The sequence below is a fragment of the Chenopodium quinoa genome, unplaced genomic scaffold, assembly GCF_001683475.1.
Source record: "Chenopodium quinoa cultivar QQ74 unplaced genomic scaffold, ASM168347v1, whole genome shotgun sequence".
Classification (NCBI taxonomy): Eukaryota; Viridiplantae; Streptophyta; class Magnoliopsida; order Caryophyllales; family Amaranthaceae; genus Chenopodium; species Chenopodium quinoa.
Window position 1 is genome coordinate 1,139,124 of NW_018745461.1, and position 21,594 is coordinate 1,160,717.

The 21,594-nt window shown below is 36.6% G+C and overlaps 2 protein-coding genes across 3 annotated transcripts; both read left to right on the forward strand.

The window, feature by feature from the left end:
* The first annotated feature begins 3,036 nt into the window (after positions 1–3,036).
* On the forward strand, positions 3,037–7,755 carry LOC110714934 (receptor-like kinase TMK4). Its single transcript, XM_021893488.1, has 2 exons — positions 3,037–3,947; positions 4,802–7,755. Exons 1-2 carry the CDS (start codon positions 3,206–3,208, stop codon positions 7,222–7,224), a joined length of 3,165 nt encoding a protein of 1,054 aa, XP_021749180.1. The 5' UTR covers positions 3,037–3,205; the 3' UTR covers positions 7,225–7,755.
* An 8,474-nt stretch (positions 7,756–16,229) lies between these two features.
* LOC110714889 (crocetin glucosyltransferase, chloroplastic-like) lies at positions 16,230–21,582 on the forward strand. 2 transcript variants are annotated; one of them, XM_021893440.1, is made up of 3 exons: positions 16,230–19,298; positions 20,910–21,071; positions 21,228–21,582. In XM_021893440.1, exon 1 carries the CDS (start codon positions 16,537–16,539, stop codon positions 18,223–18,225), a length of 1,689 nt encoding a protein of 562 aa, XP_021749132.1. In that variant the 5' UTR covers positions 16,230–16,536; the 3' UTR covers positions 18,226–19,298; positions 20,910–21,071; positions 21,228–21,582. The 2 variants fall into 2 exon arrangements, with proteins under 2 accessions (XP_021749132.1, XP_021749133.1); XM_021893441.1 differs by lacking the exons at positions 20,910–21,071; positions 21,228–21,582 and adding an exon at positions 19,986–20,132.
* The last annotated feature ends 12 nt before the right edge of the window (positions 21,583–21,594 follow it).

The window sequence follows — 21,594 nt, forward strand, 5'->3', positions numbered from 1 at the left end:
GAGAATTATCAGATTTACTGTTAGCAAATCCAATAGAGATGACAAAATCTGCAAACCGCTGATACCAGGCTCGAGGAGCCTGTTTGAGACCATAGAGAGAGCCTCGCAATAGACACACATGATCAGGGCGACTTTTGTCGCGAAAACCCATGGGCTGATGCATATACACTGTTTCATTGAGCTTACCATGCAGAAAAGCATTCTTGACATCCAACTGATGGATCGGCCAAGAGTGAGAGATAGCAATGCTAAGAACAGTACGAATAGTGGTCGGTTTTACAACCGGACTGAAAGTCTCATCACAATCAATACCCTGCTGCTGAGTCTTACCATCAGCCACAAGACGAGCCTTATACCGCTCAAAAGAACCATCAGATTTCGTTTATGACGAAATATCCACATAGAACGAATGACATTCACATTAGGTGGCCGAGGAACCAAATCCCATGTATGATTGTCAATAAGAGCATTATATTCATCTAACATTGCATTTTTCCAATTAAGGTCACGAATAGCACTAACCGGGTCCTTTGGTATAGGAGAAATGGTGGTGGTGGTCATGGTGTTTAAGTTGGAAAAATACTTTGGGTTAGGTTTAATAATGCCGTCTTTAGCTCTAGTGGTCATTGGGTGAGATGCGGTATCTTGGGGAGCGGTGGCCGAGGTAGGTGAGTCGTGGCTGCTGGCAGTCAGTGGGTGAGATAGATCTTCACTTCGTGAGGAAGTGAAGATTGGGCTGGAAAATAGAGGGGGAGTGAGGAGAGGAGTGTATTGGGCTTCTGGGTGTGAAGAGCCCACTTGCGAGATGGTGACAGACGAAGGCCCAGAAGGTGACCCATCACTTGGTCCTGGAGAAGGAGGAGACCGAAGTGAGGGCGGGCTGTTGGGGGGCGTGGGCTGAAGTGGAAATGGATTCGGCCCAGGTGGAGAAGGAGGAGGAATATTAGAGGAAGAAGGCCCAGACGAAGTGGGATGGACTGGAGAAGGAGTTGGGTGAGGTTGAGCGGTGCGCAAATGGTGAGTGTGATTTGGTGGAGAGTAGTCCACGAAATCATAATCATCTAATTTCGGTGTGTGAACCTTTGAAAACGGGAATTTGCTTTCAATAAATTTCACATGCCGACAAATGATGATTTTTCCATTTGATAGATTATAGCATTTCGAACCACGATGATTAGGCGCGGGGCCAAGATAGACACAAGGAGTGGACCGTTCTTGCAATTTATTTATGGAGGTAGAAGGAAAAAGAGGAAAACATAGACAACCAAAGACACGTAATGCCGAATAGATTGGATCACGTTGGTATAAAACTTGTGCTGGAGAGTTATAACCTAAGACTTTAGTTGGTAGAATGTTTAGAAGATAGGTAGCCATAGATAATGCATGGTGCCAAAAAGAGAGGGGCAAGGATGCATGAGCAAGAAGGGTCCGAATCATATTATTGATGGTTTTTATGTGTCGTTCAGCTTTACCATTTTGAGGAGAAGTGTGAGGACAAGAGAGACGATAGAGCATACACAAATTGTTATTTTAAATCCTTGTATAATAATTTTCTCATTAAAAAATTTCCGAGACAAAGGGAGTACTCTATAAGTAAATACTATGTAAAATCCATATAAAAATAGAGGTTGATTGGTTGCGGCCCAAAATCACAAACAAAATTAAATTCCAAAATTACATTCTCCACCTATGAAAATGCGCGCCATTTTTTGCCAGCAATGGCGGATTGAATCATAGTGATCAGATAATCCCTAATCTTACATTTATCATTCAAATTTACCCTTCATAAAAAATGGCAATATTTCAATTTTATGAAGATTTTATCCTCAAAATCAGCAATTTTAAGAGAGAGAAAGAGAGTTGAAGAAACTGCAAAGGTGAGGAGAGAAAGCTACCATAGCAGGGATTTTTGCCGGAGTTCTAACTAAAATTAATGAATAAATATAGAATTCCATGAAATTTCTCCATTTTTCTTATTTTTAGTGAGGTGATTTAGGGGTTTTGCTTTGCCGTTTACATGTTCGGCGAAATGCCTCTGAGAATGGAGTGGAGTTGAGCTTTTTAAGATTAATTTTGAACCATAATTGGGGTTTTGCTAAGAAAGTTGTTGTAATTAGTAATGCTTGTTGTGATAGTGATGATTTGCTGTCCAAGGAGCTGCATTGAGGTGGGAAAGTGACGAGCTTCGAAGTTTCGAGGGTGAAAGAGGGGGAGGGAAAGGTGGTACTTAATGGTGCTAATAATGATTCAAAGTGATATGACATTACAAAATACAAGGGAAAATAATATAGTGTTGATAACCAAGGAAGAGCTATCCTTATTGTTAATACAAGGTAGCAGATTAATGTGCCTCAAGACTTCTTGAGCTAGTATATGGTATCATGTCTCCCTTTCAGTCTGCTTTGGTTTGTTGTATAATAGCCTTAGGTTTCGCAAACTGATCAGGTGAAAATTTGGAGGCGATTAAGGCCTGAAAAGGCTTCGTATGGGACAGGTGATTATGTGAAGTTGTTGGAGGTTATACTCAAGTAATGTGAGCCTTGTGAGGTTGGAATGGGCTAAAAGACCGGAGATTGTGAATTGTGATGGTTCTCGAGGGAGGCTATGGTGAGCTGAGCTGAGAGAGAGTTTGTTGAGATCAGAAGGGAGACAACTAGTGTTATGTCGAAACCATTATCGTTGCAAACTGACTTGAAATCGTCAGAACAGGTAAGCTGATATTGTGCAGTTGAGTCCTTGGTTTTTTTCCATCTAGAAATGCTCTGTTCATTTCTACTTGCATTTTTCCGTGCTTGTTAGTTGATTATCTGCTTATTGCCGTTCTTTTCTCAAGCATAGGTGCTCTTTGTCTTTGCTATTATAGGCTTCATCTTATATATTGTTAATTGATTATGTCGTCTTCAACTACTCGACTTGATAATTGTAAGGACTGTGAATCTATGATGGGTTTCACCACCATCTTGCTGATTACGACGCCTTTATCAAGGTCAAGTCCTCAATGTTTTTCAAAGGGAAATTTGAGTCAATATACTGCACAATACACCAAGTATTAGTCCAATTAATATACTTTTCAAAGTTGTCAGCTGAATGTAAAAGAGGAAAAATATAATAAAAATGTAGGTAGAATTTTCTATGCCTATGTCCCTAAGATATTGTTAAACTCAAAACCACAAGTCCAGAACTAACAGTTCTAATATTGCAAAAAATGAAGCAGATGGATGTTCCTGAGTACTATATATCACTCTCTTTGATCCTACTCTTTGCTTTTGTATCCTTCTCCGCTCAAGACTTAAATTATACAGACCCATTGCCATCTTTCAAGTGTGTGACCAACAATGCTACATGTGAAGCCCTGGTAGGTTACGTCTCCCAAAACACCACTACATTTGGCCACATTCAATCCTTGTTCCAGGTGAAGGATCTGAGCTCTCTATTGGGGGTCAATCTTTACCCTCCTTCTACCCATGAAGACTACATCATAGGGGTCAATCAGACAGTCAAGGTCCCCATCCCATGCCGCTGCATCAATGGTACTGGTCTCTCCGACAGAATCCCCATCTACACTGTTGCCCCTAATGATACTGCATACTCTATAGGAACGTATATTTTCTCAGGATTGGTGGCAAATGGATCAAATCCTGAACTTCCAGGACTGGTGAGCTACCAGCAGATTATTGCCGCCAATCCAATAATGGATTTCCTTAATCTTACGATTGGAACAAAGCTGTGGATCCCACTTCCCTGCAGTTGTGATACTGTGGTGCACTATGCACATGTGATGCCACCCGGGAGCACTCTGGATCAGGTTGCTGCGGAGTTTAATATCACATCAGAAACTTTAGCTAGTGTAAACAACATAACTGATCCTTCCAAGGTTAAAGCTGATCAGGTCATTGATGTCCCGCTTAAAGGTTCAGTTCTTCAGAACCTTGCTACTCCTTCTGCAGGTAATTCTTAATAAAGAAGACTAATACTCTATACTTTACTACATACTGGTTAGTACTCAACATAGCTAGCAGTTCAAGAAATCAAGCCTAAAAACTTAGTATGGTAATAAGAATGTTAAAAGAGCTCACAATGCGCAGTTTGAGTGAACGAATGCGAGTAAACGTAAAATTTTAGAAAGATCAATACAGCAATTTTATAATATTGCTAATGCATTAATTCAACATCACTGCACAATTGCACATTAACTTGGCTTTATTTTAGCATTTCATCTGCAAAGGAAAAGTGGGCAGTGTTTGATAACTAATCTTCTCAAAGAAATTTGATGAAGGAAAATTAGTTTCCAGTCATATTTTTCTTCTTTGGGGAAAGTATTATCAATACAAGTTTAGTCAATAATTTTTTAATTAACAGCTAGATCCTAGCTCTTGAAGTGTTCTACCATAATATCAAGACGACGCTTTTCCTTTGCATAAGACCAAGTTTCTTCATATCGATTTTGATTATATAAAAGAAATGTATCGATGTCTAGTACTTTGTTGTTAATCATCATTTCTTAGCAAATATAGAAGAGAATTGGCATCCTAGCATCATCTCTTTCATAAAGCATCTGAAATTATTCTTGATTAAGAATCATAGAACAGAGGTCATCATCAGATTGTAATTTTGACAGTGTTAATGAGAATAAGACTATATATGTGACAAAATTGATGTATAAGACTCTTCTTGGAGTTCCTAAGCACGATTATTTTAGTGTTTTACATGTAAATGAAACAAATCACAGCTGCACATATTTAAAATTCCTTTCCTTACCATTTCTAATTTTTTCTCTGTTTTCTTATTTTTTCATCTAAAGCTGATGGGGCAGTTCTGAAGAAATTGATCTCTACACTCAGTCCTGTATCAGGTTGGTATGGCTCCAACTTCTGCATCTGGTCTGGGATTATTTGCACCAGCAATGGCTTCGTCAAATCCATTAGCTTACCCTCCCGTAATATATCTGGTAGTCTTTCCCCCGATCTCAACTCCCTGTCTCAGCTCACCACAATCTATCTCCAAAACAACCAACTCTCCGGCCCTCTCCCATCCTTTGCCAATCTCAAATCCCTCCGAGAGATACACCTTGACTCTAACAACTTCACTTTAGTCCCAAATGGCATTTTTTCAGGCCTTAACCTCCTTCGAATCCTCTCTTTAAATAATAATCCGCATCTTAGTCCTTGGGCCTTTCCGGCTGAATTGACTGATTCTAGAATTTTGGTATCCTTCCAAGCTAGCAATGCCAGTCTCATGGGACCTATACCAGATATTTTTGACTCCCTCACCAGTTTCCAGAATCTGAGGCTATCATATAACAATTTGACAGGGTCATTGCCAGGTTCTCTTTATAAGACCCAGATGCAGAACTTGTGGCTTGAAAATCAGCATATGGGTCTATCTGGCTCCCTTGATGTTCTTGCAGAAATGAGATTATTGAAGCAGGTCTGGCTACAAGGAAATAAATTTACTGGCCCAATTCCTGACCTTTCAAACAACACTGGTATATTCGATCTACAACTGCAAAACAATCTGTTAACCGGTGTTGTTCCAAATTCCTTGATGTCTTTGCCCGGATTAGTCAACATCTCATTGCAGAACAACAAGCTCCAAGGCCCATTACCAGCTTTCCCTGACAGTACTGATGTGACTCTTGGGACAACAAACCTATTCTGTCAAGATGTTCAAGGAGCTTGTGATTTTCAAGTGACAACATTGCTAGAGGTTGCTGGAGCTCTGGGCTATCCTCTGAAGCTGGCTGAGGCTTGGCAGGGTAATGATGCATGCAATAAATGGCCATATGTAACCTGTGATGCCTCTGGAAACATCATTAGAGTAAACCTATCCAAGCAGGGATTCAGCGGTACCATATCTCCTGCTCTTGCAAACTTGACATCTCTAAGTGAGTTATACTTCGACAATAACAACTTGACTGGTACCATACCAGCAAGTTTAACAACCTTGCACAGTCTCAAAGAAATAAACCTCTCAAACAATGATCTTAGAGGAGAAATCCCGAATTTTAAGTCCACGGTGATTGCCCTCACTTATGGCAATAAGAATATTGGAAACAACACAAACAATAGCACTGTTAGTGCGAGTAAAAAAACTCCTAAGAAGACTTCTAAGATACTACTAGCAGCATTAGCTTTGACATTTTCAATTGTTTCATTCTGGGTTATGCTGTATGTATTAAAAAAAAGAAGGCATAATGCAAAACAGAAAGAAGATGCAGAGCAATGGGAGGGTTTCTTGCATCTAGCACCTGACTCTCCACTAAGGTTCTCTTATCACGCTTTGAAGACAGCAACTGATAACTTCAATGTGCTCCGAAAGCTTGGGGGAGGTGGCTTTGGGACTGTTTTTGAAGGAAACTTGAATAACACGACCAAAATTGCTGTTAAGAGGTTGGATTGTCTTGGACAGGGAAGGAAGGAGTTTCTGGCGGAGGTACAGACTATAGGAAGCATACACCATGTCAACTTGGTGAAATTGGTTGGATTCTGTGCCGAAAAAGTACATAATTTACTAGTCTATGAGCACATGAGCAATGGTTCACTAGACAAATGGATTTTCAAGACCAATTCAAGAGATGCCCTTCCTTGGGATACTAAAAGAAAAATCATCCTGCATATTGCCAAGGGACTTGCTTATCTGCATGAGGACTGTCAAAAGCGTATAGCCCATCTAGATGTAAAGCCCCAAAATGTGCTTCTCGATCAGGAATTTAATGCTAAACTATCTGATTTTGGCCTAGCAAAACTAATGGATAAGGACCAAAGTTATGTTCTGACTCAAATGAGGGGAACTCGAGGTTATCTCGCCCCTGAATGGTTAGGCAGAAAGATCACGGAAAAGGTCGATGTCTATAGCTATGGGGTTGTGGTGCTAGAAGTAATTTTCGAGAGGAAGAATTTGGATTGCTCTGAAGAAAGCACTCTAATCATGCAGGTTAAAACGAAGATAGAGGAGAATAAATTACTTGATCTACTTGATAAATGCTCTGAAGATATGCATCAAAACTTTGAAGACATAGAAATGGCAGTAAAACTTGCAATCTGGTGCTTGCAGATTGAACCAGCAAGGCGGCCTTCTATGTCAACGGTGGTAAAAGTTCTGGAGGGCTCAGTATTTCTCGAAAACATTGATGACTTTTCCTTGACAAGCCCAGTTACCTATGGAAACCCGACCTTGGAGCCTATAACAGAAATTTCTGATTCTGTTCTCTCTGGTCCGAGATGAGGCAGGTACTGCCAACAAATTTCTGAGTGATCATTTGTTGCATAAATGAAAATTTTCTGTAGGAAATACGAAACGTTGTCAACATGGGCTTAATAGCTAAGAGCAGCCGAAGTTTTTTTTTTTTTCCAAATGGTAAGATACAAACTGCAACTCTGTGGGGAATTTAGTCATGCGCACACAAACAGCTTTATTACATATTTACATGTTTGCTCATCTCTTTAATTGTAATAATATTTGGCACTGTATTAGTACTTAATCAGAGTATTCAACTTTGGTAGCTGGAAAAGATAAAAAGTTTCCACCAATGTTCTACCTAGGAGGCTGGGATCATCTTTATAAATATCCAAGTAGGAAAATACTCCGTAGTGTATTTTCGATGAACTGCTGATTGATAATTTGATGTTTTCATTGTAATTCAAAAGAGGGCAAGGTAAGTCACATTGCTACTCCAAAAATAACCTTGGAGAAATCTCAGGTTCCCTGTTTTTTATTTTTTTATGTATTGCTACATTAAACTCTCTGAAATCTGAGTAGCTAGGATGCAATATTGTCATGCAAAAGCAACTTTGAATGAAGAACTGCAGTTGCTTACCAAGATACATATGCATTAATTTATGTTGTTTCAGTACCTCTATAATGCATAATTGGACTGACATGATCCGAATCTGATCTAGAGCTTTGAACTACCTGTTTGCAGCCTTATGTAACCTATGATTGTGGTGAACATTTGAGATTAAAGATAAAATTGCGAAGTTTCGAGGGTGAAAGAGGGGGAGGGAAAGGTGGTACTACTTGGAGGAATTGAACTAAGAGAAGATAGAGAGTGATGTCGAAAAAAAATGAGGTGCTACTGTCCCGTTTGCTCTGATAGTAACGACGTTTGTTGAAAATTAAATGGGCCCACTTAACGCCTATATTCCGTCAGTTAAGGATGAACATTACAATTCAATATAAAACTAATATTTGCCAATCAGCCTGATTGACTGGGTTTGACTCTAGATCACACATAAACTTTAGGTATACACACAAAGTACTTGAACTATGCTACTATGTTTCAGTAGTTGTTAGAATTTGGCCTGACTGTATTTACTGAAGAGGATTAAAGATATGTAATGACTCAAATAAGATAAACACTAAAGAGTACCAATGAACAAATCTGATTATCATCTACTACGTAAAGCAACCAATCATTGAGGACAGGCATAAGATAATCACTCGAGTGAACTCCAGTGAACCTATAACGTAGATGGTGTAGTTTCTTAATAGCCCCCGTGTCAGCAGAATGCCAAATAACCCAATGAGGAGGAGGAAAAAACAGGCCTGTGTATATAGGATTCTTCAGACTCATAAAATGCCTAACACCTTTATGCCATTTTGCTAATTTATACAAGCTTAACCAGATGGGATAATTGGCATAGTTTACCTGAAGATGATTCACTGTCACATAGTGGGTATACAAACCATGTCCTCTTGGATGGTCGTCAGCGTTGCCCATGAAAAAGATGAAGTTTGGTTTCTATGGAATTTTGTTAGCTGCCAATGCTAGAGAAAAGGAGACAAAACTCCCTATGAAGAAGATTGAATCCCCTAAAGACTCCACCCTTTCCCACTCTTCTTTGAGCACAAAAATATTAAAGTCCTATTGGCAAAATGGACCATTGTGGTGGCTGTTTCAACTAGAGCTGTCAAAAGTTGACCCGACCCGAAATACAGACTCAAACCCGATTATTAACCGACCCATCTGAACCCGAAAAAATGGTGACCCAAACCCAACCTAACCCGACATGAAACCAACCTTAGACCCGAGTTGACCCGAGTATGTGAGACCCGAACCCGAACATTAACTGACCTGGAGATGACCCGACCCAAATGTAACCCGTAAATTATTGACCTGAATCGAACCCGACTTGAACCGAAATTGACCCAAACCCATTTTATCCCGTCAAAACCCAAATTTAACCCGACTTGTTACTAGCCTGACCTGAATTCAACCCGACTCGTTCCTAACGCAACCCGAATTTAACCCAACCTGTTACAAACCCGACCCGAAATCAACTCGACTTGTTATTGAAGTGACCCAAATTCAACCCGACTTGTTATTGACCCGACCCGAATTTTACCAGACCTATTACTAACCCGACCCAAAAATTCAACCCGATTTGTTACTAAACCGACTTGAAATCAACACGACTTGTTATTAACCCGACCTAAATTCAACCCAAATTGTTCCCGACCCGATTTCAAATCACCTTAAATGCAATTTAGACCACCTTATTATTGTTGATTAGAGCATTTTGTCTAGGGAGACCAAGTCGGTCCAGGCCAACAAAAGAAAATAAAATTTCAATTTTGGAATTTTTGGACTTTTATTCGCTAGGAAATAAAATTGTCGTAAATGTTTATAATGGTCCCTAATATCCTTTGGGAGTACATCTGGCTGGGTGGAACCATCCAATTTGCCTTTAAACAACTGATTAACCGGTTTACAACTTGCACCGATTTCATCAACTCAAGCCTACCATGTACATTTATGACAACGAATAATGATCATATATGCCCGAAATGTATTCCCTAAAATTTCAAGACTTTTCGACACTAGACCCTGAAACCTCCAAAAAATTCTCAAAAAGCGTGGATAATAGCCTTCAATTTTGGAATTTTTTAAATTTTTTTCGCCCGGAAATACCGAAATGTTTACCATGGTCCCTAATACAACCCGGGAGTCCAATTGGGTGGGTGGAACCAACCAATTTGCCTATAAACGGCCAATTTACCGATTTAAACTTGCACCGATTTCATTAACTCAAGCCTACCACGAACATTTATGACAACAAATAGTGATCAAATATGGTTCCAAACGATATTATGTGACCCCGAGATTTATTCCTTAAAATCTCAAAGCTTTTCGATACCGGGCCCCGAAACCTACAAAATTTCTCAAAAAGCGTGGATATTAGCCTTTAATATTGGAATTTTTAGACTTTTTTTCGCCCGAAAATAATAATTGCCGAAATATTTAACATGGTACCTAATATCCTTCGGGAGTCCAATTGGGTGGGTGGAACCATCCAATTTGCCTTTAAACGACCAATTTACTGGTTTACAACTTGCACTGGTTTCATTAGCTCAAGCCTACCACGAACATTTATGACAACAAATAATGATCATATATGGTTCCAAACATCATTATATGACCTCGAGATGTATCCCTTAAAATTTCAAAACTTTTAGGTACCGGGCCCCGAAACCTCCAAAATTTCTCAAAAGCGTGGGTATTAGTCTTCAATTTTGGAATTTTTTGACTTTTTTCGCCCGGAAATAAAAATTGCCGAAAAGTTTTTCATGGTCCCTAATACCCTCCGGGAGTCTAATTGGGTTGGTGGAACCATCCAATTTGCCTTTAAACGGCCAATTTAATAATCGGTTTACAACTTGCACAGATTTCATTTACTCAAGCCTACTACGAACATTTATGACAACATATAATGATCATATATGGTTCCAAACGACATTATATGACTCCGAGGTGTATCCCCTAAAATATTAATACTTTTCTACAACGGGCCCCGAAACTTCCAAAATTTCTCAAAAAGCGTGGATATTAGCCTTCAATTTTGAATTTTTTTTATTTTTTACGCCCGGAAATAAAAATTGCCGAAATTTATACCATGGTCCCTAATACCCTCCGAGAGTCCAATTAGGTGGTTGGAACCATCCAGTTTGCCTTTAAACGACCAATTTACGGGTTTACAACTTGCACCAATTTCATTAACTCAAGCCTACCAAGAACATTTATGACAACAAATAATGATCATATATGGTTCCAAAATATGACCCTGTGATGTATCCTAGAGAATTTCAAGACTTTTCGACATCGGGCCTCAAAACCTCCAAAATTTCTCAAATAGCGTGAATATTAGCCTTCAATTTTGGAATTTTTGGACTTTTTTTCGCCCGGAAAATAAAAATTGTTGAAATCTTTACCATGGTTTCTAATACCCTCTGGGAGTCAAATTGAGTGTGTGGAACCATTCAATTTTCTTTTAAATGGCCAATTTACCGGTGTACAACTTGCACTGATTTACCAATTAACAACATCCAATTTAATTTCCTTGCACCGAACCCGACTTGAACTGAAATTGACCCAAATCCGTTTTAACTCGTCAAAACCCGAATTTAACCCGGCTTGTTACGAACCTGAGCTAATCGAATTCAACCCGACCGTTCCTAAACCGCCCCGAATTTAACCCAACCTGTTACAAACCCGACCTGAAATCAACCCGACTTGTTATTGACCTGATCCAAATTCAACCCAACTTTTTATTGACCCGACTCGATTTTTACCATACCTATTCCTTACCAAACCCAAAAATTCAACCCGATCTGTTACTAACCTGACTCGAAATTAACACAACTTGTTATTGGCCCGACCTAAATTCAACCCAAATTGTTCCTGACCCGATTTCAAAACACCTAAAATGCAATTTAGACCACCTTATTATTGTTGATCAAAGCATTTTGTCTTGGGAGACCAGGTTGGTCCAAGCCAGCAAAAGAAAGGAGCATCATCATCCTCAAATTTAAGAGTTAAATATAGTATATATTTGTTGTATGGTTAAAGGAGATAATTATCTTCATAAATTATAGACTATATTTCCCTACTATATTGCCATATATATTATAGTTAAAGGAAATAATTAGCTTGATAAAAATGATTACTATCTATTTATAGTTAGTTGAACTTGAATATGACCTGACTTGGAAATGACCCGACATGATTGTAACCTGCAAATTGTTGACTTGAACTTAACCCGACTTGAATCTGAGAATGACCCGACTTGGAAATGACCCAACCTGATTATAACCCGCAAATTATTGACTTGGACCGAACCCAACTTGAACTCGAGAATGACCTGACTTGAAAATGACCCGACCTGATCTGATTATAATCCGCAAATTATTGACTTGAACCGAACCTGACTCAAACCCGAGAATGACCCGACCTAATTCTCACCCGCAAATTATTGACTTGAACCAAACCCGACTCGAACTCGAGAATTACCCTAACCCGTTTTAACCCGTGAAAGCCCGAATTAAATCCATCCTATTGTTCACCCGACCCGAATGTAACCCGATTTGTTATTAACTCGACCTAAACCCGACCCAAACCCGATAAGAGGTATGACCCGACGTGACCCGATTCAAGCATGACCCAACCCAAACCCGACCCGTATAGGTTATGAAATATTCGAGTTGACCCGACCCGAGTTGACCCAACCCACTCTTACCCGACCCGTTTACCCGAATTGACAGCTCTAGTTTCAATCACAAGGACAAAATAACCATTTGAAGGCACCAAATACATAGTATAAGGACTATAAGGTGCTTGCAGCAGACCATCAGGGCCGGCATATATTTCACTTGTACAGAAGCTAGATCAAGATCAATGACTCCAATCCTGCATGTATTTAACTTAAAAGCATAGAAATACCCATTATGAAAGGCAATCTCACCAATCTTGCATTGTTTGTCTCCAAGGATTTTCCCGGTAGAATACACACCTCTCTTATCCAACCTCAAGAAAATCATCCAATCCAATCCACTTTGAGGGTCTTTAAGATGAATCAAACTGCAAACCTCAACCTCCCACCACTTTTTTTTGACACCAGTTTTGTTGATGTAATAGATGTAGCAGTTACAATGTTAGAGACTGCCACAAAGGATCTCCAAGAACTGCAAACCACCCGAAATAATACGTACTAATATTACGGCGACATAATTAGTTTTATTACAAAACTAAAATAACTTTAACCTAAACTAAATTAAATAACGTTTCATGAAACAAACCTTGAATTAAAATATTATTGTGTTGTGAAATTTAACGTTTCTTAAACAGTAATACAATGATAATTCTTCATTGTTTTTTTTTTCACACTTGTTGATAATTAGTATACTACTGATGTACTCAAATTGGAACATCTGACAAAATTGATATGGAATATTATTGTTAAACACATTAAGTACATTTGGTTTTGAAATTATTTCCTTCAAATCTTTAGTTAATTTTTGTCTAATTAAATAGGAATTAAAAAAAAATCAAATGAATCAAAACTCAGAAGTCAAAACATTTTTTTTCAACGAGACAATGTCACATAGTTGTATAGCCGCAAAGTAATGTTTGGGGTGAAAACTCATATACTAAGAATATATCGTTGAGGGTCTTGCGAGAACTGAAGTCAATGGAACTGCCACAAAGTATTAAGTAGGGTTTAATTAGATTCGTAACAACGTGAAGTTGATGAAACTACAAAAAAGGTTCCTTGTTAGATTTGGGAAACAAATAATCATCGTATACGATTGATCAAATACAAATAATAATAATAAACAAAATAATAAAATTATGAAAATAGGATATTATGAGGTTAGATGGTTGATAATTGTTTTTAGAGATGAAATGTGAATAGTTTAAAAAAAAATCATCTTGATTCACGCATCATGTATAATACAATCTCCGTTTCTTTTTAGTTGACACGTATTCTTTTTTAGGAATTTTTTTTTTAGTTGACACGTTTCCTTTTAGGGTAAATTTTTTACTTTGCATTTACAAACTACCCCACTTGTTTTTTCATTCTCTCTCTCCTCTTCTTAATATATGTGCCTAAATCAAACGTGTCAATTAAATAGAAACGAAGGAAGTATATGATTAGTATATTGTTACAAAACACAAGTAATTTAATAGATTTTGAAATATGTTGGCAATCATGCATCAATTCCTTAAATTATTCATGTTGATTAATATAGTAGACTCATTCAACTGAGTTAAAAAAATTCCCTACATTAGGTTCTTGAATGCTTGGAAAATATTCTCCAAGAGTCTTCTTAATTTCATTTTGAGCTTTGACTATCGACTGGAGATTTTTTTACTAGCTCTGTTATTGCCCACTCTAAGGTGCTTGCAGTAATGTCCGTTCTAGCATTAAAGATGTCCTGCCATTTGATGTGTTGTAGTTTCATTATCTTATTATGTTAACTTAAGAGTCAAAACATAGGAAAATAACAATATAGTCAAAATCATTTTTTTATTTTATTTTTTTTGAAACCAGTCAAAATCATTATTTAAACAAAAGTTAGTTTATTGTAATTATTATGAAATTAAATATTTAAATGGCGATGATCAGTGTAATACACAATACTTTACCCTTCCTTCCTTCCTTTTTTTTTTTTTTTTTTTTGAGAGAGAGAGAGAGAGTTTTACCCTTTTTAATTTCAATAAAAATTATTTTGATAAATCAGTTTGTTTGCCTTCAACGAGTAAAAGAAATGGTGTAAAAAGTCAAATATTGCACAGATTTAGATATGGAGAAAGGCTAAGCTTTAGTCACTTTTAATTGGATATGATTTCACAGGTTTGTCACTTTACCTGTTGAAATAACAATAAAACAATTGTTGTAAAAGCTTAATATGCATGATATATTTGATATTTTAATAATTAAATATGAATCCATATCCAATAAAAGATGTCTCTTTTACGAGCAAAACATGGTGCTTTCTAACTAAAGTTGGGCCAAAGATTATGAAAAGACTGTCATTAGTTACATTAATCTGTACTTAAATCACATGAACCCCATGATTGCTATACGAATAATAATTAAGAATTGTACTAATTCAAGTTATTTTTCTTTACCAATTATATATGGTACAGGATATAGTTCCATTTAGCTTTGTCTAGCAGAAAACTTGAAAGTATCACTAATTTATTAATTATAAGGAATTAATAGAAGGATTGCTTTTAAGCTTGATTCTTTATTTAGCAAAATGCTCAGTACTAGATTTAAGAAAATATTTTTTTATATAAACTTGGTGGAAAATAATTATTATTCCACACATTCTGATTCCATACTCTTTGTAAATATGGAGTACTTTTTTTTGCTAGTGATCGAGTTAGTAGATTTTAAACTCGCTTTATAAGATTTAACGTTTTTAGTATAGGTACAAATTTATCCAACATTATTTAGGACAAAAATTGATGTCATAGATTTTAAACTCGCTTTATAAGATTTAACGTTTTTAGTATAGGTACAAATTTATCCAACATTATTTAGGACAAAAATTGATGTCATAGATTTTAAACTCGCTTTATAAGATTTAACGTTTTTAGTATAGGTACAAATTTATCCAACATTATTTAGGACAAAAATTGATGTCATAGATTTGTGTTGTGCCCGAACATGATGTTAGGCGGTTTTTTTACTCTAATTTTTCTAATTAATACGAAGTAATAGTTTTTGTATTTTTCAAATCTAATGTATTACATGTATGACTTATATATTTTGTATCATTATCAAATATTCTTCAACAATAAATTTTTAAATTAAGATAGGTAATTTATTTATTGAGACTAGCTTGATAGAATATATTCAAGATATTATGACTACGTATGGCAGCTATATATTCCACCACCATCATATAGTACTCATCTATCAACCATAATGTTTCATCTTGAATCTAATTCCAAATTTGTCACAAAGCATTAAGTTTTGAATTTTTCTTTTTAATATACATATTTCCGAGTAAATAAGAAAATTTCAATGATCAAAAGCGTTGACTCTAGTTAATATTCTCCTCTAGTTGATACTTTGTATATTCTATATGGAAAGTAATAGATCGGAGTAAGTTATACAATTTTAATTGCTCCCTTCGTCCACAAATTTAAGATTCATATTCATCTTTTGTACAAGTTTTTATAACGTGGGTGATTTAAATAATAAGATGATGAGTTTTTGTTGATTTATAGTGAACAAAATACTTTGCAAAACAATAAAATTTGTAGATCGGGAATTAAAAAAAGATCGGCTGTATTTTGGAAATTGCGTGTTTTCCCAACATTATTTAGGGGAACGGCTCTAGAATTCAATTGATTAATTGTGAATAAATTTTAAAAAATCTAAATGTTAAATTGAACATTTATTAAGAGACAAAATTATTAAGTGAAATAAGACTATTATTTGAAGAACGTGCATTCACTAATAAGAAAAATCTTGCAAAGTTACAAATAATATCACATCAAATTATCATCCATACTTTTAAGTTTGTAGTAGTGTAATAGTACGTGTATCACTAATACACTGTACACTATTATAAATATCATGTTAATAATAGTGTTAACCATGATTTTGAGACATAAAAACACAATAATGCACCACTAATACACATTTAAGCCACAACTTAAATATCTTATGATACACATACAACCATTCACTTCACTTCTCATCCAAAACAATTTCTCTCATAAAAACTCTTACACTTACTATTATGAGCAACCAAAAACACCATCACCTCCTTCTCATTGTTGCCTCGGCACAAGGCCACTTAAACCCCACTCTTCAACTTGCCAAGTGTCTCACACGCGCCTCCCCCTCCTTACACGTCACCTTCGCCACCACGGCCAATGCCCGTGATCGTATCAACCTCCCCTCCACGGGATCAAACCTCGACCATCTATCCTTTGCAACTTTCTCAACGGGGTTTGATGATGGCATTAAGCCATCGGATGACCCGAAGACCGTGGCCAAAACAGCCAAGCGCGTGGTATCCACCTCCCTACATGATCTCATCATCGCCCTCTCTAATCAAGGCCGTCCGATCGACCTTTTGATCTATTCCTTAATGCTCCCTTGGGCTGCTGACGTGGCGCGTGAGCTTCACGTGCCCTCGGCTTTGTTGTTCATCCAATCAGCAACCACCTTTGCTATTTATAACCGCTGCTTTAACGGTAATAACAGAAATGATAATAAAAGCCCTCAAATTTCCATAGAATTACCGGGTTTGCCACTGTTTGAAAGTACTGATCTTCCTAGTTTTCTTTTGCCCTCAAGTCCACACTATTTTGCTGCACCCACTATTGAGGATCACATCAGAGCCCTTGAAAAAGATCCCAATCCAACGGTCCTCATTAACTCATTCGATGCACTTGAAGAATCCGTGTTAATCAATGCCGTTGATCATGATCGTGATCATCGTGTAAAGATGATCACCATCGGACCGTTGATTCCTTCTGCCTTTTCGGATATGATTGATCCGTCCGATACATCGTACGGCTGTGATTTGTTTGAGAGGTCTAGGGAGTACTTAACTTGGTTGGACAACAAAGTAGAGAAGTCGGTTATATACGTGTCATTTGGGAGCATGGCCGTTATGAAAAGGAAGCAAATTGAGGAAATATTGCATGGGCTTGAATTAACGGGCCGACCTTACTTGTGGGTAGTTAGGCCCATGACCCATAATAAGATTGTGGGGGATGAAGATGAGGTTGTTATAGATGATCTAGTTAAAAACGGGCTTGGGCCGTTTGGTAGTAACCCGAATGAAAAAGGGTTGATTGTGCCTTGGTGCTCCCAAGTGGAAGTACTAAGTCACCCTACAATAGGGTGTTTTGTGACACACTGTGGATGGAATTCGATATTAGAAGGTTTAGTCACGGGAGTGCCAATGGTGGGGGTCCCACAGATATCGGATCAACCTACCAATGCAAAGTTGGTGGAGGAGGTATGGCGAGTTGGAATAAGAGCTAAAAAGAATAACGGAGAGGGTACTATTGTGGACCGAGAAGGGGTCAAACGGTGTGTGGAGACCGTAATGGGAGATGAAGAGATTGGACAAGAGATAAGGAGAAACACAAAGAAGTGGATGGAGTTGGCCCTAGAAGCAATTATGGAAGGGGGTTCTTCCAACAATAATCTTGAATGTTTCTTAGAGGGCCTTCAAAATAGACAACTACAAGAGGAAGTAATTTACCAAATGGAAGGGCCCTTAAAAGATAAAGAATTACTAATTGAGGAGAAAATAATTGAAAATGGGGAACTTTTTGAAAAGAAAAGTTGCATGCAAGAGAAAAGAGTAGCACCTTATCAACTTTTAGAGAAGAATATTGATTCCCTTGGAGATGGAAATCATAGGAAAGCTAAGGATAACGAACTTTTATGTAAAGAAAACATTGCTTGAAAGTTTAAAATCATGGATTTAGGTATGTATTGATGTTTCTAATTAAGGGATTTATTTAAAGAATCAAGCTTTCATAGCTTAAGAATCTAATTTTCCAAGAAGGAATAATATTTTATTTTTTACTTATAAATGTGTTTTAGACTTTTAGTATTAGTTATTTAGTTGCCATGATATTATGGGTTTTGTCACAACGAAAACTCAACGATAGATGATAATTGTGTTGAAATTCACTTTGAGCAACCGATTTTTAGTGTAATTAGTGATGTTTGTAACCAGTTTTATTGTAAATGCATGGTTGTAACTTATTGTTCCATTTAATTAGCTTGCCTCTTTTATAATTTATGATACGAGGGGATCGGATCATCATCACCAATAAACTAATTTTTTTTTTTTTTTTTTTTTTTTGAAAACACTAATATCTTTTATATAACTACACAATCAATTTTACAATTTTTAATGACAAGCTTCTAAACTCTTAATCCTTAATTCCTATTACCTGTTCTTTTATTTTTAATTTTATTTTTTGATTTTTAAACAACTATAACTTATCATAACTTTCTACATCAACACAATAACTTCCTTTAATATACATTAATCTTTGCATATCAAATTTGAGAAGAAAAAAAAATCAATTACAATAACCGATGAATCAATAATTAATACATTCCGTGATTTAGCATGCATATGCTCTAATAGAAATGAATAGAGCGGCTAATAATTTAATATAATCAATATAGAAATTTATGTAAGTTTACATGAAAAAAAAGTCATACTCCGTATAAGTCAATACGTCATACAAGTATAGTGTTAATCCAAAATTTTAAAAATGATCTCCATACAAATTTCATAACCCCCAATTTTACTGGCCATCGTGAATGTGTTGGGTTCGTGTTAGGATTGTGCCATATCGAATCATTTTCGTGCCACCCCACCTCATGGCCGGCTTTATTATACTCCGTAACACTGTTTACTTGTTGTACTTGTTCTTAAATTATTTCTAATCTTCTATTCTTCTTCCCTCCATTTTTAAAACTCAGAAAAAAAGGAAGCTCACAATTCACAATTTCAATTAGGTACGTCAATTTCTAGGGTTTAGTCTTAGTTTTCTGAATCGAATAATTCTTGTTTGATTGACCTCAAAACCTTATTATAATTTTCTTTTATTGTACTAATTGTATTTCTTATTTTTGTGATGTTCTTGCGTTTGATTTTGTTTCTATATTCATTCCATTTTTAATTAATTTTGTCTTGTCCTGAATGAAGAATGTGATTTTGAGTACATATTTCAATTGTAATTATAAATTATTTCAATTTAATTTCTTCTTCATGAATGAGTGAGTTCTTGAGAATATTTGCTTTATCGTGAATTTTGGTTAATTGAATCGAAAAAACAGAAATTGTAATTGTACTTATTGTATTTCTTAATATTTTGATGTTCTTGCGTTTGATTTTGTTTCGATATTTATGCTGTTTTAGTTAATTTAGTCTTGTCCTGTAGAATGTGATTTTGAGAGTACATATTTCAATCGTAATTGTCCATGATTTTCAATTTTTCATTCTTACATATTCAATTTGAGTGTGTTCTTGAGGATTCTTGATTCATCTTAAGACATATTTTAGATTTGTAGTGCAATTGATATGAATGTTGCTTTTGTGGGTAGTGAATTTTGGTTAATTAAATCGAAAAACAGACACTTTAATCTCAATTAACCCGATTATATGATTATGATTCCTTATTCTTATTGATAATTTCAATCTAGGTTTCTTGGAAATTTGTGATTATGACGATTCCCATGAAATTCAAGGATTAGCAATTTACCCGATAATATATTACAACACATTCTTTCATTCCTTCCTACGAAAGAGGCTGTGGCTACTAGTGCTTTGTCGAAGCGATGGAAGAGGACTTACACCTGGTTATCACGCCTCGAATTCGATGACTTGCCTATATGAAAAGTCCACAATCCACATATGATTGATTATTCCCATGTTTTTGAGATGTATGTTGATAACGTATTGAAAAGATCTCAATCTCGCAATATAACCTCTTTTAGACTTTGGGGGTCAGTGTGAGATCAACTTAGCGTATACAAAATGCAATCAAGGTTGTTGCCCTGATATGGAACCTATGCGTTTGAATGCCTGGTTAACTTTTCCCTTAATCAACAATATTTGGTTGTGGGACACTGGAGTTGTTGAAGCTTAATGTCAATCTTCATCTCGACGTGCCTTTGTCTGTGTGTTTGCCAAACCTGAAAGAGTTTAATCTCACTTTAATCTGCTGCTTCCCGGATAATGACTCTGTGACTAGGCTAGTTTCGAGCTGTCCATCCCTTCAACGCCTTAGTTTAATGTTTATACCATTGGAGGCAGAAGGAGTAAGGTTGAGTTTAATGTTTCTAACTTGGAGTATCTAGATTATACTGACACATATCCAAGGAGCTACTCTATAGCACGTCTGAATGCTCTAGTTGAAGCGGACATTGAAGTGTATGATGGTGATGAAATTGTGCTGGACCTTGTCTGTTCGATGTCTAATGTTCAGCGTTTCTCTGTAAATGGTTCCATTGTATATGTGCGTCCTTTTATCCCTTTCATCCTTATTATGAGTTCTGACTAGGCTTCAAATATACTATTTTGTTACTTCGTATAGTATTGCCTAACTGATTTGTGCTTTGGTCTAGGGTTTGAATCTTGTAGATGCTTCTGAACTCAAGAGTAAGTTGCCAGTCTTTCGAAATCTGAAACGCTTGAAGCTTGGTTGTTTTGGCCTTCAGGATTGGAATAAATTGGTGATGGAGCTACTAAATTGTGCGCCTTTCTTAGAAAAACTTACCTTGACGCTAGTAAGTGTGAAGTTGGATTTTTTTATTACAGACTCTCAAAAGTGACTAGCACTATATATAATTATTGTATTTACAGAGGCTCTTCTGATTTACAACTGCATATTATTACTCATATAATTGTTGCTAAGTGTCTGACTTCATCTCTCATATTTTCAGGGAATGTCAGGCTTGGAGAAGAACTCAAACAGTACCAGCTTGTTTGGTGTCTCATTTCAAAAAGCTTGTAATAAAGGAATACGCGCATTTAGAATGGGAACTGGAATTCATCAAGTATTTTATGAGAAGCTCATTAGTGTTGGAGGAGTTGGTGGTTGTACTTTGGACTAGTTCTAGTTCAATTACACAGGACGCAAGGACATATTATGAGAAGCTACCAAGAGCCTCGACTGCTTGTTCAGTAAAAATCAAGCTACCAAGAGCTAGCCTAGTGAAGGTGTTGTTTGTTACCCAACAGAAGTCACAATTCATGGAATTATAACTTCCCACAAAAACCCGCGAATTTATTCACCCACCCCACTCTCGG

Coding starts and splice junctions, on each gene's coding strand:
- LOC110714934 (XM_021893488.1), top strand. CDS start 3,206: ATGAAGCAGATGGATGTTCCTGAGTACTATATATCACTCTCTTTGATC. Junction 3,948..4,801: donor CCTTGCTACTCCTTCTGCAG/GTAATTCTTAAT, acceptor TTTCATCTAAAG/CTGATGGGGCAGTTCTGAAG.
- LOC110714889 (XM_021893440.1), top strand. CDS start 16,537: ATGAGCAACCAAAAACACCATCACCTCCTTCTCATTGTTGCCTCGGCA.